This window comes from Mustela putorius, unplaced genomic scaffold (assembly GCF_011764305.1).
Source record: "Mustela putorius furo isolate JIRA1106 unplaced genomic scaffold, ASM1176430v1.1 tig00003859_pilon_pilon_pilon, whole genome shotgun sequence".
Lineage (NCBI taxonomy): Eukaryota > Metazoa > Chordata > Mammalia > Carnivora > Mustelidae > Mustela > Mustela putorius.
In genome coordinates this window covers 28,529,052-28,548,085 of record NW_025422011.1, presented here as the reverse complement: position 1 = coordinate 28,548,085, position 19,034 = coordinate 28,529,052, and the positions used below count along the sequence as shown (strand labels likewise).

At 39.8% G+C, this 19,034-nt stretch overlaps 1 protein-coding gene across 1 annotated transcript in view; it reads right to left on the bottom strand.

Moving 5' to 3' along the window:
• Nucleotides 1-19,034, bottom strand: part of RRAS2 (RAS related 2) — a 72,247-nt gene that overhangs the window by 7,837 nt on the left and 45,376 nt on the right. The window contains exons 2-4 of the mRNA XM_045066207.1: nt 8,707-8,794; nt 7,698-7,800; nt 7,417-7,525 (exon numbers count right to left, since the gene is read on the bottom strand). Coding sequence (XP_044922142.1) covers nt 7,417-7,525; nt 7,698-7,800; nt 8,707-8,794 — 300 coding nt within the window. The remainder of the gene's footprint in view (nt 1-7,416; nt 7,526-7,697; nt 7,801-8,706; nt 8,795-19,034) is intronic.

The window sequence follows — 19,034 nt, the reverse complement described above, 5'->3', positions numbered from 1 at the left end:
TTTTTTTTTTTTTTAAGATTTTATTTATTTATTTGACAGAGAGAAATCACAAGTAGATGGAGAGGCAGGCAGAGAGAGAGGAGGAAGCAGGCTTCCTGCCGAGCAGAGAACCCAATGCGGGACTAGATCCCAGGACCCTGAGATCATGACCTGAGCCGAAGGCAGCGGCTTAACACACTGAGCCACCCAGGCGCCCTCACCTTCATTTCTTAAAAACATTTTTATTGGCCATTTAATTTTAGATGATTTTCTTCTTTCAATACCCGAAAGATGTTGCGCCACTATCTTCCTCTCCCTTGTATCACTGCCCATGAGAAACCATGATGACTGCTGCCATCTTTAGCTCTGTTCCTGTGTTAATAGTTTTATTTTCCTCTGGTTATCTTTCAGATTTTCTCTTTATCGGTGGTTTTAAACAATGTCATTAAAATGTGTGTGTCCTGTTGTAATTTTCTTCATATTTCTTATGCTCAGGGTTTGCTGAGCTTCTTAGATTCATGTGTTTCACAGTTTTTTTCAAGTCAGAAATTTTTCAGCTATTACTTCTGGCTGTTAATCCCAGCCAGGGTATTTTTCATCTCAGACATTGTAGTTTTAATTTCTTTAAGTCCAATTTTGATCTTTCTCCATCTTCCATGTCTCTACCTACTATATTCAATTTTCAGGGTTTTCTCTAGCTTCTTAAACATATGGAATATAGTCTTAAGAAATATTTAAGGTATTGGGGTGCCTGGGTGGCTCAGTGGTTAAAGCCTCTGCCTTCAGCTCAGGTCATGATCCCAGGGTCCTGAGATGGAGCCTCACATTGGGCTCTCTGCTCAGCAGGGAGCCTGCCTCCTCCTCCTCTCTCTCTCTGCCTGCCTCTCTGCCTACTTGTGGTCTGTCAGTCAAATAAATAAAAATCTTAAAAAAAAAAGAAAGAAAGAAAGAAAGAAATGTTTAAGGTATCTGTACACGAATTCTATCTGTGTCATTTCTGGGTCTGTTTCTATTCTTTGCTTTTCCTCCTTATTGTGAATCATATTTTCTTGCTTCTTGCTTGGTTATTTTTAAGTGATGGTTGGGTATTTAACTTTTATCTGTTGAGTTCTAAAAAGTTTATATTCCTATAAATGTTCTCGAGATTTCTTCTGGGATTCACTTATTTGGAAAGTGTGCTCTTTTTTGTTACATAGTACCTACAAAATAGATTTCATCCAGGGCTAATTCTGCCCTACTATTGCAACAAAATCCATCTGAGTACCAATAACCCCAGAATTACAAGGTTTCTCACTCTGGCTAACTAGAACAGGAATTATTCCTAGCCCTATCTGAGCTTGATTGAGCTTGAGTTGTTCCCTTTAGTCTTTTAAGGTAGTTCGTTCTTCCAGTGTAACATTCTATTCCCAAAATTCGGCAACCTCAGTGCAGTATCATTAGTTTATTACATTAATATGTACATCTAATGATTATTTCATAATAGTGGATAACCTTGTTGTGCTCCAAAAGGGCAGCAGATTCTGCACAGCACTGGTATACCCAAGTTTTTCTAGATTTTACACTTTGCTGCCTCTCTTCAAAACAGCTTATATACCATTAGGCCTATGGTTTTGAAATATAAATCAATCAAATCAAGCAAGCAATTAACAAGTAAGGAAGACAAGTAAGAAAAGAAAGCTTCACAGAAGCCAATTTAAAAAGCAAATTCCTTTATTAAATTGACATGGGACATGCCTTCCTACAAAAATACCTCTGTGTTGTCACAAATTCTCTTCCTTCTTCCTGGGATGCCACCCCTTCTCTCCAAACTCTATACTCTTAGTTTGTTCCTTAATAACACTTCAAGACTTAAGCAATCAATAACTTCCCCCTTAGCCTCCATGAGGTTTTGGAACAACACCCTGGAGTTCCCATCATGCCCTACAGTTACCAGTAACAAAACCCTAAACATACTATACTCCAATTCTCAGGTTTGTTCTCCCACTATCCCTACATCACATCCCTTGTAGCTAGGGAGTAAGGCATTATTTGTCTTTGTACGCTCAGAGCCCAAAAGAGTGTATAGTCATTAACTAATAAAGACATATGTTAGGTAGATAGAGTATGACCAATCAAGTAAGTAAATGAAAACATACAGGAAAAAAATAAAAATAAAAATTAGTATTTGAGACAAGTCAATCAAGAATTACTTTATTAATATGATTTTGATTGAGAAAGGGAAATACATGTCCTTAAGAATTCTGCTATTTGGAAGAAAAAAAAATAATTCTGCTATTTGTCTTTCTGTTCATTTATTCTTCCAAAAGGTACCTTGCCCCATCCCTCCTTCATAATGTAATTCAGCTACAGAGAATGGCAAATGACCTATCTATACATAGTAAGAAGTAATTAATGACAGAGATGATAAAATAATCCCACTGCTAAGATTATTTACGTGCTTCATTCATTTATTTTTAAAGCATGGTCTCCCATCACTGTCTCCTAAGAATCGAGGTCAGTAGAGTTTGTACACGAATTTCTGGTCAAGGAATCTCTAACCACATATAAAGCTGCTCTTGAGCTCACTGGTGTAGCATTATTTTAACTAAGAAACAGAAATAGCATTGCTGCCATCAAAGCAAACAAAAAAGCACAAAAAGAATATTGCAGGGAACAAAGAATGCCACGTGTGTAGATAGAGAACTACACAAATAAGATTTCCTAGAGGTTCCCCAACCCGGAGAATTTTATAAAGGTACCAAATACTAAAGTTTATCTCCTGGATATTTTAACTTGGTAGGTCAGCACTACCCAAAAGTGTTTTGTTTTAAACAAAAAAGGTGAATCTGACTGAAAAAATTCACAGATCTGCATTTGGGAACTTCCAGTGGTTTCACTTCAAAGGCACAAATAAGTATTAGAAGACAACCACACTAATGAGTTTATCTAGTACTATGTATTTCCAAATAGAGAAGAGCAAGATAAGAATGATGAGAGCAATTTTATTAATCTGGCTTTAGTAGGAATAGACCAAAACATGTGCAATGCTCACACAGATGTGTCTAGTTAATAAATAACCTAAGTCTGCAGAAGCAAAACGTGTTTTTGTTTTATTTTCAAAAATATCGATTGTATAGAAAGAATCATCAAATTAATACATGGTTTGATTCACTGATGCCTTGAATCATTCATTCAGCAAATATCTATTGAGTACTTACCTTTGTTGTATGTGCTAAGGACAAAGCATGAACAAAACTAAATGGTGAAAACTGAGAAGCGCTCAGGCTACTTACACTCAATGGTTTACAAATCTTTTAGATGCAGACAAGGTACAAACAGATAAGGCAAGAAGAGACCCTTAATACCACTGGGGGTTCCAGCGATGTCTTTTTCCTAGGAGGCTTACAGGGGCATATTATGGTCAAGGTACTAACAAACAGATTGGGGGTTAGAACACTTAGATATTATTGTAAGTATAATGGGCTCCCTTCTCACATTAACAGAAAGCCACTAGCACCTAACAAGGGGGAAAGGAGATGGGGAAGCTAAGGTAAGCTGGGAGAGAAGACAGAGGAAAAGCAAACAAAACAAACAAAACAACAACAACAAAAAAGCAAAACAGTCTGTTTCTACACAGGGCTGAGTCAGGACAAGGAACCTGAAACTAGAGATAGCACCAAGTCAACAATCCAAGCCCACGTACTGCTGTATTAAATTTCAGATTCAGTGTGCTATCATATTTACCCACTTTAACATTTTAGTAAGCACAAACAAGTCATTTACTTATGTTTTCTTCCTACATCTCTGAAAGGATAAACAAAATGATCAAAGTATCTCTAAGGGGCTAGGTGCGTGGTAACGTTAACCAAACTCTTTTTATTTAATGTAAACTTCAGTGACTTTGTTCTTTCTGTTGCTCTGTCATTAATGTCTAGAAAAAAGGTTCAATAAATATTGGATGGATGGATGGATGGATGGATGGAAGGAAGAAGCCAAATCTAGAGATACAGAAGCCAGAAGAAAGTAACCAAAATCTCTGATCTCCCCAGATGGGTTCAGAATTTCAGGAACCAGTAGGAAGAATGCCCAGGGCTGACCCACTGATTCCAAAAACATGGAGAACTGGCATTTGTTACCTAGCTAGAAACTAGAAAAAGTCCACAAATGATTGTGTCTAAGACAAAGGCAGAAAACAATGAACTGGTTCATTAACTTAGCAAGTCAGACTGGTTCCTGAGTAAAAATGTTTTAGGGGTGATGACCAAAAAAGTAAGCATTTCTGAACAGGGGAAAGAAATCTTTATGGGATCCCTGTGGCCTGTCCAGGGTGTTGGTAAAGCAAGGCAAGGTGCCAAGACATTCTGGACAACACCTTTACTTCTGAAAAGACTTTACAAAGGTAAAAAAAACCTTTAGCTAGCGCCTTAATTTCAAATGTGCTGTGCACGGCCCTCAAAGGCTGGAAAGTGAAGCATGATGGTCTTTATACACCCAGAGCCTTAGAAGAGGGTGTACCTGAGCCCTAAGACACCAGAGAGAGAGAAGGGAAGATGAGCAAAGGGAGAAGGAAGAGGCAAAGGTTCCACTGTCCCAGAGCTAAGTAAACACAGTGTTTCAAAAATGAGCGTGTGAGTAACTGTGTCAAATGTTACTGATATCTGCGTAAATTGTGACCTTGACTCGGGCACTGCATGCCTTGGGGTCAGGGCAAGCAAGAATGGCAGGAAAAAGAGGAGAGAGAGCAAGTGTAGATAACACTTTCAACGAGTTCTGTGTGACAAGAAGCAGCAGAAAGGTACACAGAGAAGAATGTGAGATTAAGAACAAGCTTTTGCTGTAGTTACAGATTGTTTTAAAGAGGAGAGCCAAACTGGTGGGAACGATCATGAGGCAAAGAAATGGGAAAAACTGGAAGGGGACGCAGTGCCTACTAGAGAGGATGGGCACAGATAGGTGAACAGTTTATCCACCTAAATGGGGGAAGGCAGAATTGATGGGGTACATGTGTACTTCGGTTAGTACATGTGGAGGTAGAAATGTGCAGAAATGTCTCAGTGAAATAGGAAAATATTACTCATCATCAGCTGTGAGTGAGGAAGGAGAAGAAAGTGCTGTCAGTTTAAGAATGAGAAAGTGAGTAAGAATCATGCAAACAAGTGGGAAATGAATGGGATGAGGGAAAGGTGGTAGGATTTGCAGCCAGCCAGCACCCAAGGCTCCCGTAAGTGCAGGAGCTGTGCCTGAGTGCAAGGGTGAAGAGGAGATGAAGCAGAAGCCAGAAATCCAGTTTTTCTCAGGGCCTATCCTTCAGAGAGCAGAATCTATAGGAATGAGTGAAAATTAAGCAGTCAGATCTCAGCTACTTGCTCTTCTCTCTTGGATACACACGCTTGAGCTTTCAATGTATACATAATTTATCGTGTATACAGTTTAAAGCAGAGAAATGAATATAGAAGAACTTACTCCAGGCCAACTGCTATCTTCAGGGTGATGGAAATATGAAACTTACCATTCCCTACATTGTTCCTTCTCACCACCTTTGTTTTTTATTTTACTCTGAGAATCTTTTCTCTTATTAAAAGGAAAAAACCTTAGATGAAAAATTTTATAAGCCCACTGTGTGAAACAAAGTCGAAGTGCCATAATATGTTGATAATCTGCAGACATAGGAAACTGTGGCACAAACATGGCATCTTCAGCATAGAGGTGACTTAGAAGTAACTCTGCCCTAGGACCATCACGGCAGGGCCTGTTTGGTCTGGGGGACATGGGCTTCCCCACACTTCCTGGCCTATCACCACCTACACTACAGGAGACCTCCAACTCACCCCAGTCCTCCCATCTATTGTATTACTGGAGCTACGTACAACCACCAAAAGGTGAGAAAAACCTTTCCCATCATCAGGGCAGAAAGCACTCAGGGGCCGGGTAGAAGAGGGAGGGAGGGGAGCCTCTTGCTCATGGCAAAGCTACTTCCCAGTTACTCCCAGATCCAGTGACATATAAAAGTGTTTCTAGTACTAGAAAGGACTGCGAAGATCAGCAGACAGATTCTACTGGCAACTTTTAATAAATACAGTTAGGTTCAGAAACCCTGAAGGAAATGACCCTAAAAATAAAAAAATTCAAAAATAGACGGCCTATCTACTCTTAAGGTTTAAGATGTGAACAATGCCATATTCTAAATTATTTCAAAAAGTTTATACTGGTTTGAAGTGAAGATCAAATTTTTTCACCTTAGGGGTGCCTGGGTGGCTCAGTGGGTTAAGGCCTCTGCCTTCCACTCAGGTCATGATCCCAGGGTCCTGGGATCGAGCCCCGCATCGGGCTCTCTGCTCAGTGGTGAGCCTGCTTCCCCCACTCTCTCTCTGCCTCCCTCTCTGTATATTCATGATCTATGTCAAATAAATAAATAAAATCTTTAAAAAAAATTTTTTTTCACCTTAACCTGATAATAATACAGATTTTAAAAAGACCTACTAGTAAAATTTATTCTACATCAAATATCACCAGAAAACATTTCTAAATTTTAGCATTGGAACAATAATATTCTCTTAAGCCCACATTTAAACCTGGTATACCTTCAACAAAATTTTACAAATAGAGCACACAAAGATTTGTATTAAATTACAGTTAACTACAAAATGGAAGGCTGCCCTCAGAGGTGTTCTTAACCCATTTTTCCTGATGTTTGCACTTTTCAAACAAAATCTTAAAAAGTAACACAAAGCTATATAAAAACAGAAGACAATTTAAATACCAGCAAAAATTAAGAAACAACTTAAACAATTACATTTCCAGATGTAATTGTTTAGAGGCTAAACCCTGAAATGAAATAAAAAGATACAAAAAGAAACCCCAAGTGACGGAAGAACCTGCACTAATTTACATCTGACCTTGTTCTGCTCACCCACAAAAATATGAGTGGATAATATATCCTCCAAATTTTAAAAATTAAATGTGAAATACAAGTGAGTATAATCTAGCTACAACTAAATACTAAAAATCTTCTTCCCTTAGAGGTTATGGTGTTAGATTCTGCCAGTGCAAAGAATGAACAGAATATTCCGTCACTGATGGAACTCAGGAAAAACCCAAATATTGTCATTCAGGCCAAAGCTATTCTCTAAATGAAAGTAATTTAGCATTAACACTGAAAAAACTTGGTCTGTAATAAGGGTAGCTTTAAGATGACCTAACTGAATTAGAGTTTTGGAGATTATCCAAGAAATTATAACATGTGAATGGAGCTAGTACAAATACTCACAGGTTTACAGGGTCCACTGAAGTTCTGTGTAAATGTGTCTGAGAATTCGATATCCCCAGATCTAGTGTGCCACGGTCAGCAGGTTTTCTGATCATGGCACTTTCAGTAGTTTCATGAAACACATCTATTCACCAATTCATCTTTTTGTGATTATCAACAATGGGATTCCCAGCAGCAACATTCCTTCTCACCTGTCTTTGATGATCCAGATCTGCTTTATTACCAATTAAAATCATTGGAAACTCATCACGATCCTTCACTCTGAGAATCTGTCTTTGAAACTTATAGATTTCTTCGAAACTAAAACAGAAACAGACAAATCAATTTGCTCAAATATCAGAACATGGCTAGTCTCACACCCCATTTAGTATCTCATTACTTTATCTTTTTCTCTAAAAACAAGAAGTCCAAATTCAATAAAATAGTGATCTAGGCATGAACAGAAGATCTGTATTTTAATACTGGTACAAACCTGCCTCGATCTGTGACTGAAAAGACCAACAGGAAACCCTCGCCAGTTCTCATATACTGTTCTCTCATAGCTCCGAACTCTTCTTGTCCTGCTGTATCCAGAACTAAAGAGAAAACAATACATGTAACCGTGTTCATGTTCTCATCTCATACATGGCTTCCCCAATTAATGTGGGTCCTTCAGAGCACATCATACATAGTGTAATAAAGACATGGAATTCTCCTCAAAGCGCTCTACTCCTGAAACTAGAAACAAACACATCTCACAGCAGACAGCTTCAGAGTCATCTTCATCAGTACGGGTTGATTTTATAGCTAGAATACATTAGCATACCAATTACAAGGTTAAAAATACCAAATACATCTAGGCAGATGGAGTCAGATCACCTCTGAAGTCACTTGAATGTTTTAATCTCCTCCACGGAAAGAACTGAAAAAGATACCTGTAAATTCACGAAAGAAATCTTGGTCTACTCCCCACAAACACCACACTTAAAGTGCAGGTGCTAATGTACCTCTTGATCTCTGGGAATGAAAGAATCATGTCAATTAAAAGAACAGGGCTATCTTTTGTGCAGACTTGGAGTGCGTGACCAAGCACAAAACCCTATTTGCTGCTGCCTCTGTGCTAAAAATTCTAAGCAAGTTAACAAATATTCAATCTTTTCTATATTTACTTCACCCATTTTAACATTTGCAGGAAAGCAGGAAGAGCTGAAACTTCATGTTTTTTTTCCCGAATATCCCCCAAAATACAACTTCAACAAGCTACAATGACAAGATTAATTTCACTAGCACAAGGTCAACACAATTACTGTTTTATATTACATTTACTGAGAAATATTTAAATATCCTAAAATGCTGATGCATCAATCAAAACTAATGAAGGAGGTGGGCTTCTGTTCAACACCACCTACGATATTTCCATTGTAGTGTGCAACTGGCAAAATGCCCAAGCTTACGTTTTAAAAACAGGCTATCAAACTATCAAATAAAGGCAGATCACTTACTATCTAGCCGGGCTGCTCTGTCGTCTATCACACACTGCTTTGTGTAGGAATCTTCAATGGTTGGGTCATAATCCGTTACAAAATAGGACTGTAAGAAAAATAATCTTTGTTTTAAATTTATGTTTACTTGCCTATCCAAGTACTAATGTAACTTTATCAAATCCCACTTATCCAGAGTTAACAATGAAATCTGCATTGTATTAAGGTTTATCCTACTATGTTGGCTTCCCACCCAATGAAATCTATTCAGAGCTTCCAAGTAGAGAAAAGGTACTAAATATCTCTGAATTTTCCTATCTGATATATGCAAGAAGACTGCCAAAGACCCACTACAGTTTTTTCATAATTATATACAATAATTTTTTCATAATTATATATACCCAAAATAATATATATCTAGATCTCATGTTCTTCCAAAACTAGAAAAATAGTCAGTTATTACCCAGGTCTATTTGCAACCCAGTTGTAAGCATCAGTCTTGAGAACAAAGCAGTATGAAATAAACGGAGCCAACAAATAGGGATCTGGAAGATTCCATGCCTCGTGTTCATTTCTCCCCTTTTTCCTCACATCCTGTCTTTTTCCCATTCAGCTGCCTTGGGTATTATAAGGAAATGGGATTTCAGAAATTTTTTTTGGTAGGGATCTCAAACTTATTCTTTCACTGATATTTTTGTGGGTTTTTTCATCTCAACTTCTATCTCTGTCTTCTTTGGTTAGCAAAGCCTCCAAACTGTTATCTTCTGCAATCATCACCAGAGGAGAGGACAGTTAAGGCATCAGATAAGATGGGAAGAATCTCAGTGAGCCAGTTAAAAATGTTTGTGTATTACGCTTCACAATTTCTTTAAAGGTTTTAAAAAGAAAACAATGGCAAAAATAAGAATCTGAGAGAACTTATTCCCGCTTCTGACAGAAGGGCACTAACTGGGACACTTGACATCATCCTTCTTTTGTTCTGAGCATCTCCTATGCTCTCCCCTCTTGACTGGCTTCCTCAAAGCCTACTTTCCCACTGGCTCATTACCAAATGCAAGGGAATGACTTAGAGGAAGGCAGCTTGATGCTGAGAACCAGAGCTAAAAGGATTCAACCATTCTTCAGGCAAGGCTTCCTAGCAACTGGACCTGCTGGCTCCAGGGACACAGCATTCTTAAGTGACAACCCTCCCTCCTCCCCCAGCATGTATCACAAACATCATAAAGCTACTCAGAAGTAGGCACTCTGAACAAGACAGTAAAGAAACCCCTGGATGGGGAACTGGGGAGAGGATACTGATCTCCTTGCTACTATGACTTGATAAATTTTATGTTTGAAGGCCACTTTCCACATTTTATTTATATTTTAGGATTAACTTTAATCACAGAATTCAGTATCCATAATCCTATTTCCTTTTGGATGGTTTCACTGAAATGCGCGATTTTTTAAACAAAGTCTATAAAAGAAGTATTTACAACAGGAGCAGCTTTTTGAGTAGAAAACCATCTCCATCACCACCCCATCCTTAAAAATTAACAGATACCAAAGCAATACTGAACTTCTTTTTTGGCACCCACATCTCTTCAAAAAGTGGTACAACTGGCAATATTATCTTTGTACAGAGTATTCTAAAAAACTTAAAACTGTATTCTTTCCCCCAAGCAAGTCAGATAACCATATTGTTTATATCTTTTTAAGATTAGTTTACTTCCTGGCATGCTTTCATCTTGTAAAACCTGAAATTCATTGACTACTCCCAGTTTATACCTAAATGTGCTAAAATGTCCTGCACTGACCCTCTCACTTTATCTGAAAAAACTGAACAAATATTAAATATATTGTAGTTATGCATGATAACAAATTTGTTTGATGTGACTTTTTTTTTTTGTACTGTGAGTCAGAACTAAGACATTAACATATATAGACAATTATTGGGTTTAAGCAACTTTGAGGGCCATTAAAATAAATTATTTTTCCTTTTAGAGGCTATGGAAGTTTCACATTTTCTTTGTCCCTTTAGCTCTTGAAACATGATCTTTTTTTTTTTTTAAGATCTTATTTATTTATTTGATAGAGAGAGATCACAAGTAGGCAGAGAGGCAGGCAGAGAGAAGAGAGGAGGAAGCGGGCTCCCTGCTGCGCAGAGAGTCTGACGTGGGGCTCAATCCCAGGACCCGGAGATCATGACCTGAGCTGAAAGCAGAGGCTTAACCCACTGAGCTACCCCAGTGCCCTCCTACCCCAACATAATCTTAATGTTGTAAGAATTTTGCCATTTTGCTGACTAACACGGGCACACACTTATTCCACTGACATTTTTAAGACAAACTAATTGCTGGAATTTCTGGATATTTAGGTCCATATATCATCTTCATTGTGTCCTGCTTTCAAAATGTGTCTGTAGGGACCATCATTTTGTTGCTATATATTGATTTTAGGAAGCCAGAAAGCATCTTCCTCCCTCAAAAAATCTATCCAAATAACAATGCTCCAGGGCCTGACTGACAAAGAATCCAAGACCCCCTTCTCTCATAACGCCTGTAAGCCACAGATCAGAATGTGCCTAAAAAGAGCATTCTTCATTGCAGTTATAGCAAATATAATCATCAGCTCCCGCCGCAAAGACATACGTATCTGTTACTTAAACCTAGGTACCAGATATTTAAGGCAGCAAATTACCAACAAGAAATCAGTCTCTGGTGATGGACAGTCCTAGATTTGCTACTTTCTAGTTGTAGAACCTGAGACAAATTACTTTACCTTACTAACCTTTAACATCTGTAAAACAGGACAGTAACAAACCCTCCTGGGCCAGATAATTTCAAGTAGTGTCTATAAAGTGCCAAGACATGCTGATGACGGGGCGCCTGGGTGGCTCAGTGGGTTAAGCCGCTGCCTTCGGCTCAGGTCATGATCTCTGGGTCCTGAGATCGAGTCCCGCATCGGGCTCTCTGCTCAGCAGGGAGCCTGCTTCCCTCTCTCTCTCTCTCTGCCTGCCTCTCCATCTACTTGTGATTTCTCTCTGTCAAATAAATAAATAAAATCTTTAAAAAAAAAAAAAAAAAAAAAAAAGACATGCTGATGACTGAAAAACGTTAACCACACTGTATTATTTTTGTCACACAATTAGATGGTATGAGTTAGTGTTTTCATTCAAGTATAAAGACTTCTTAATCCTGAGAACAGCTGTAATAATTCCAATCCTGGTTATACTACAGACCAACCATGGCACTTGGCATCTAAATGTGAATCAAGATAAAATCTCCTTATCTGGGGTTTTAGAGATTTTTCCTGGAATCTGAGCAGTAATTACACAGATAATCATGTAAGTAAAAATTCATCAAGCTGTACACAAGATGTGTACATTTTTTGTAATATATACAAATTAGACCTCTAGAAGATACATAAATTTAATGGTTCCCTGCTGTTTACAGGATTCAGTGCTTTCTTTACACAGCATGCAAAGCCTCTAGTTTGATCCATACTGTTCACCAAAAGAAGCCTTATTTTTCACCACTTGAAATCCTCAGCCAATTGCTCTTGCTCTCCTGATTTCATTAGTTTGGTTGACAAGTATTTACAGAGCATCATGGGGACAAGGCCCAACGTTCACAGAGCCCTACTGCTTGTTACACTACATCCAGTGCTGCGATTAGGGGTTTGGGGAGCAGGGAGTGGAAATACACTGGCCAAGAAACTGCAACAGCAAGAAATGTCTATATCATGCTAGTTCAGAGGGCAACAAAATTTAGGGGGCTTAAAGACTGCAGTCATGTACAGGAACTATGTGCACATTCACTTATAAACACAGTCCAGCAATTTGCCAGAAAACAGTCTCCATCCTGAAACTGAAGAAGTTGCCAACCATAGTCCAGAAAGGATATTCTATAGCAGAAATCAAGAAAAAAAAAATAGTAGGCACAGTATCGCATAATAGAAGGCAGTAGAGAACACACTGAAAGGGGAAGAAGAGCAGAGAGAAAGTACTTTGCTTTCTTGGTATCACAGGAAAGGATGCATGGAGGAGGACCCTGGCCAGAAACAAAGGGAATGCCTGCTTTCAAAGGGAGGATGCCTGCCAGGTAGTACGAAGGGCAAATGGACATAAGTCTCCTTAAGGTTGTTAAGATTTATGGAGAAAAGCTTAGGATTAGGAAGCTACCTCCATTCAGACAGGAGTCAATTTCCCGTTGATAAAATCTGGTCTGGGTAAGGTTGTCAAAAGCCCTTACTAATGTCAAGAGCATTACGCTGTGATGGCAGGAATAGTATTCCTGATTATTCGCCACTAGATTGCACAAGAGGAATTCTGCTCGGCCTAAGAGAACTGCCAGCTCACTATCTTCCCATTCAAAGAAGCTGCCTTAAGGAAGAAAAGAAGGGGGAAGGACAGGAAAGAGAATGAGCTGAGGCCACTTCTGCATTTAGGGGGCAGGAGTGAAAGCCCACTTTCTCCTGACCCCCTGCTACGGGTGAAAGTGTAGTTCCCAAGCACTGCCACAGAGCGGTGCCTGGTCTACACAATGGGATGGGTAATTTACAGGAGATTTGTGAAAACTCTGTAAACCTAGCACACTGGTTAAGTTTACTGCCCCCTTGCATAGAGAAAGAAGGGGAGGCTAAGATCTAAGGTGCTATTGGGGAGTTGTAAACAAATGAAAGGGCATTTCTAAGCATAGTGCCATTCTCAGGAGAGTCTCAAAAGTCCTCTAAAAACATGGGGTACAGAAAGGAAAGGGAGATTTTCTTTAATTAACATCTAGTTCAGCTCAACCTTCTTCCCGCACATTATATACAGAATCCACATCATGAAATATTCTAGATACAGAATTCTGTGGTTCTCTGCTCCCTTCCATTTCAAGTCAGTATTTTCCTATTCTTAATTCTATCTACAAAACTTGTAAAATTTTTTAAAATCATGATAAAATAAACTAAAATAGGAGATTTCATAAGGGCTCATTTTCTTATAAAGCCTTTGCTGGAGGCAGCACAAGGAAAAGAAGATGTGTATGGGCACCAGAGTCTGAGAAACCTGAAATTCAAACCCAGATGCCATTTCCACTTTCTACCTGTTTTGAGTCCTTGGGGCAACTGATTTAACATCTCTAAAGCCCATTTCTCAACAGAAAGTATAAGCACAGGGATAATTTAAGGAGGGCATATCTCAGTGCCCACTTTAGATGGGGCTCTGGAGGATCATGGGAAAAAAAGAAACCTTCCAGAGTGAATTTAGGGGGGTGGCATGAGAAAGCAGATCAGAGGGACGGAAGAGCTGGGGTCGCCAGTGAGCGCCGTGGATGCCAGGTTCTCGGCGGGCTAGGAGTGTCTGCTGAGCTCATGCAGCTTCATCCCACCACCATGTCCTAGCATGCAGGGCCTCTGGGGAGGCAGTGTGGTGGAGTGGAAAGAGCCTGAGATGAAAGTCAGACCAGAGTACAGCGCTCTACTTTTACTACCTGTGGCAAATTAGAGCATCTCATCTTCCAGGTAGTCATGCACAGTGTCCCTCTTTAGAAGGTTTTAACCTAGTTCCATCCAGAAGCTCAAGGAAACACTACTGTCTTCTGAAGTGCAGATTCCTAACTATGTAGTCCTGTTCTTTTCTGCTCTGCTAGGGACCCACAGATTCACATACTATTGCTCATGCTATACCGAACACCAGGGGATACATGTCAAGTTCTCAGAATGATTCGACTAAAGCCTCCCCTATCATTTGTCTTCACTGCAGTCAAATGCTGTACCACTGAGCTATACCCCCTCATTTGTCTTCACTGAAAGGGGCTTAAGAGAAGTATCCTCCTCTCCAGAAGCTGTGTGTGGAGATGGGGAAATACACGGAACACACCACATACTAACAGTTCTCTCCAAAAACATCCTTGTCTTAGAACCCTTAACTCTCCACACTTTTACTTCCTGGAGATAAGGTATGGGCGAAACGTGCAAAACCAATTTAAGGCCCCCCCTCCATGCAAGTCCTTGAAATAGGAGGATAACTTGTTAACTATGGCTTTATTCTCAGCCTCCGAGCTTCAAGAGAAAGTAAAATAGGTTAGAGTTCCAGTTAAAGCCCAATACATACTTCCAACTAGATCTGAAATATATATCCACAGCATAGTTCATGCTTCTTAGAACTTCTTTGAGTTAAGCAAGGTACCCTGTACATAGTTAGAACCTTAAAATACTGGCCTTTAGGAAAGCCAATCATTCTGAAGATTGTACTGAGAGGTCAGAAATTGATTTCCCAGAGCACAATGAGGACCTGGTTAGCCATCCATCAGTAGCCTCTATCTGCTAACACAAGAGCAGTGCAAATTCCTCTGGTAACACTAGAGAAGGCTGTAGCAACTTCAGGCAGCTGAGGCCAGAGTCAGGCTCTTCCTGGTGTCACTTTTTAATAGCAGCTGTCAAGTCACAGAGAACCTTTGTTCCCTGCAACACCCTCCCTTATTGTTATGTCAAACGTTTCCAATACGCCTGATATTCCTTCAGGCAAGGACAGTTCTTCCTGACTGAAATTAGTATTTCATTTCATCTAACAAGTATACTTATGGAGATCCCCATAATGGATCCTCCAGGACTCCTAACACAGAATAAAAGGTACCCTAAGTCCAATAATCCTTTTAGTCTCTTTTTAACAAAACTTCGGCCTTCAGGCAATGTGGCTAATTGTCTCAGATTATCCAAAGCCACCCTGTACCTTTCATGTGACTTCTGTGCAGTCTCAGGGGTGCACACCTCCTGTGAAGTACCTGGTTGCAAATCAGTGGGCCTGGTATGCAACAAGAAAAAGTACAGTACAGTCAAATTATAAACTGCTTCTATTTCAAAAGTTTGTTTCTATGTCAGTTAGTTGGTGCTCATTTCCCCAGGGAAAAACTATTCTCATCTGTGTTTAGGTCTGTAAGGCCAGACCACAAAAGCTACCAGTGAAATACAGTCCTGAGCCATATTAACCCTGAGTTCTATTCTAATCTCTATAGAAGAGGCATTTGGCCCAAGAGACAGAGAGGGAATTTCCTTTCCTTTCCCAATGTAGAGAGCCAGGCCAAAGCGACACCAAGAAGAAGGGAAAGCCTGTCTTTGGGGCACCCCTTAGACACCCCAGCTACGCCATCCTGCCCTAACTCTCTGCTACCTCATTCTTATCCTAGCATTTGCTTCCCTCTGATAACATTCTAGGTACAAAACCACTTAACTATCTGCCAACTGTTCCTTCCACTTTCCACTCTCAAATTGACCCTAACAGTCCCCTCAGGAGAGACAGAGCTCACCCAGAGACACGAGGTGGGAAATGATCAATCCAAATTAGAGCGCGCTGCAGCAGGAGTTCACCCCAACCCTTCCACTGATGCTTGTTCTTTTAAAAAGCAAAATTCTAAACCAAAATGAATCTTTAGTAACATTTTCAGCACAGGTCAAAAAGAAAAAGAAAAGCTTCAAACTCTGTGAAAGGAAAATTATTCAGGGAGGTAAACCACCATTTCATGATGTCAGCTCCCCAAAGGGAGTGTCAGCTTACTGTTCGAAGCTTTTATCCTTCCAAACCCAAGGCTCAAAAGGAAAGAAGGGAAGAGAAAGGTTTTCCTCTTTCTTCTTTCACTTCCCTCCACCAACCCTATCAGAATTTGTAAAACTAACCTATTGGATGGACAAAAATGTTTAGTTCACAGTACCAGTGAGGTGATTTTTGATAAAGGGAACTGAGGGCCCTGCCATGGCAACAGCCACTGTTCATATATACACAGACCATCGGTAGGTACAAGCCTAACTCAGGTACTGCTTACACAACAACACACTCCTCCCTCAGAGCTGCCATAGTATTTAGAAACCAGCTGGCAAAAGTAAGCCAGTGGCCTTTATCATGCAGCATAATAGAGCTTATTTTCCTTGTCTGAACTTAGTATTCATTTGCTTTCATCCTCCAGTAACTGCAATCTAATTCTGAAAAATAATGTACAAAGCCTAAATGAAGTTTTAAAGACAAGACTTAATTTTCTTAAAGCACAGTGACAATTGGCACAGACAGAAGTAATAAACAAAAGGCCATATAAGCCTGTGAATGGTATGTACACATTAATAGCTCATACTATCCCCATGGGAAATCTGAATAAATCCCATGACATTCCTTTTAACACACCAGGTCTTGATTGAGTCTTTGGGTTCTTGCCTTGACTGGACCTGTCTCCTAGGGAATTTCCAGATCCACCCTATCCTCTCCATCCTGACAGCTATTAACTTAGTTCTAAGTTAGCCTTCCTTACCTCCACCCTTATGTGGACCAAACCTGCCTAAACAACGTTAACACTGGCCTCTGTGGAACATTTCCGATGAAGACGATAGTCCTTGACCTCTGGAACATGCAACTGTTCAGGCCTCCCCTGGATCCTATTTCTGTAGATCTGTATCCTTTCCTCTTTATATCAGGGTCCTCCCGGTGATGGGGGTCCCCACCAGAAAGACCTCGGGCCCAATACGGATTTAGGCAGGAAGCATTTTCAAACATTACAAGATCCACAGTCAAGAGTTTCAGCATTGTTAGTTCTTACTCATCTGACCTTGGCAGGACAGTAACAGTAGCTGATAACTGCTACTGTTTTATTCCCAACCCAGACATCACCATCTTTCCTCCCTCTTCTCAGGACTTTCCCAATCAACATGCGTTCCTGCTCTTATAATTGGCTGCTTCTACCCTTAACTCTTTTCTTATACAGATAATCTGCTACATACGTAATCCAGGCCATTCCTAGAACTAGGGCCACTTTTTGTTTTTAAGAGCATTACTGGAATATAATTCACATACCAGAAAATTCACCCATTTAAAGTACACTGGTCAACAGTTTTTAGTAATTCACAAGGTCCTGAAACGGTCATCAAGATCTAATTCCGGAACATTTTCATCAACCCCAAAAGGAATCCACAACCCTCAGCAGGCATTTCCCTTCTCTCCATCCCCTCCCAACCTTAGGGCCACTAAACCAACAATCAATCTACTTTCTGTCTCTATCAACATGCCTGCTCAGGACATTTCATATAAATCCAATCATGTAATATCTGGTCTTTTTGTGTCTGGCCTCTTTTACTTATTAGCATATGTTTTAAACATCCATCCACGTCACAGCACACATCAGTACTTCACTTCTCCTTCTTTTGCTGTGGTGCATCGCCATATGAATAGATCATACCATATTTACCCATCCATTGGATAATGGACATTGGAATTTTTTTACATTTTGACTATTATAAATGATGCTGCCATGAACATTCATGTACAATCTTTGGGGTGAACATATCTTTTCACTTTTCTCGGGTACATTTCTAGAACTGGAATTGCTGGGTCATGCCATTAATTTGAAGTACTGCCAAACTCTCTTCCGAAGTAGGTGTGCCATTTTACATTCCCATGAGCAGTGTCTGAGGGGTCTAACTTCTTAGTATCTTCACCAGTACTTGTCACAGAACATGTGTCTTTTTGATTCTAGTCATCCTAGTGGATGTACAGTAATATCTCCTTAAAATTTTTTTAAATAATTTTTTTGTAACCTCTACACCCAATGTGGGGCTCAAATTTATAATCCTGAGATCAAGATTCATATGCTCTATCAAATGAGCCACCCAGGTGCCCCTCCTTGCAGTTCAATGGGATGTTGAGTATCTTTTCACATACTTACTGGCCATTTGTGGACCTTCTTGGGAGAAATGTCTGTCCAAATCTTTGCCCCCTTTTAAACTGCATTGTCTTTTTACTGTTCAGTTTAAGAGTTCTTTATATATTCTAGATAAAGGGACACCTGGGTGGCTCAGTCAGTTAAGTGTCTGCCTGCCTTCAGCTCTGGTCAGGATCCCAGGGTTCTGGGATCGTATTCTGCATAGGGCTCCTTGCTCAGTGGGGAGCCTGCCTCTCCCTCTGCCTGCTGCTTCCCCTGCTCACGCATGGGTGTGCACACATTCTCTCTCTCTGACAAATATAATCTTTTATGTATATATATATATATATGTGTGTGTGTGTGTGTGTGTGTGTGTGTGTATATATATATATATGATGTATATGTATATATATGTATGATGTACATGCATCATTTGCAAAATTTTTTCCCATAGCCCCACTACTTCAAAGTCTTCCCGCTATGAATTAGCACACAGTTCCTTAACCTCTACCCTGGGCCAAAGTCCTGTTACCCACCAACAATCTGCCTTAATTCCAACTTCTATATACCCAGATTTGTGGGTAATATCTGCCCTTGTGCTCCATCACCAACTACACTATCCTTTTACTTTATGATGGTTCTGCTGCGCTGACTGCTGCCTAGAACAAAACTTCCATTATACCCACTCCACTAACACCCAACCAG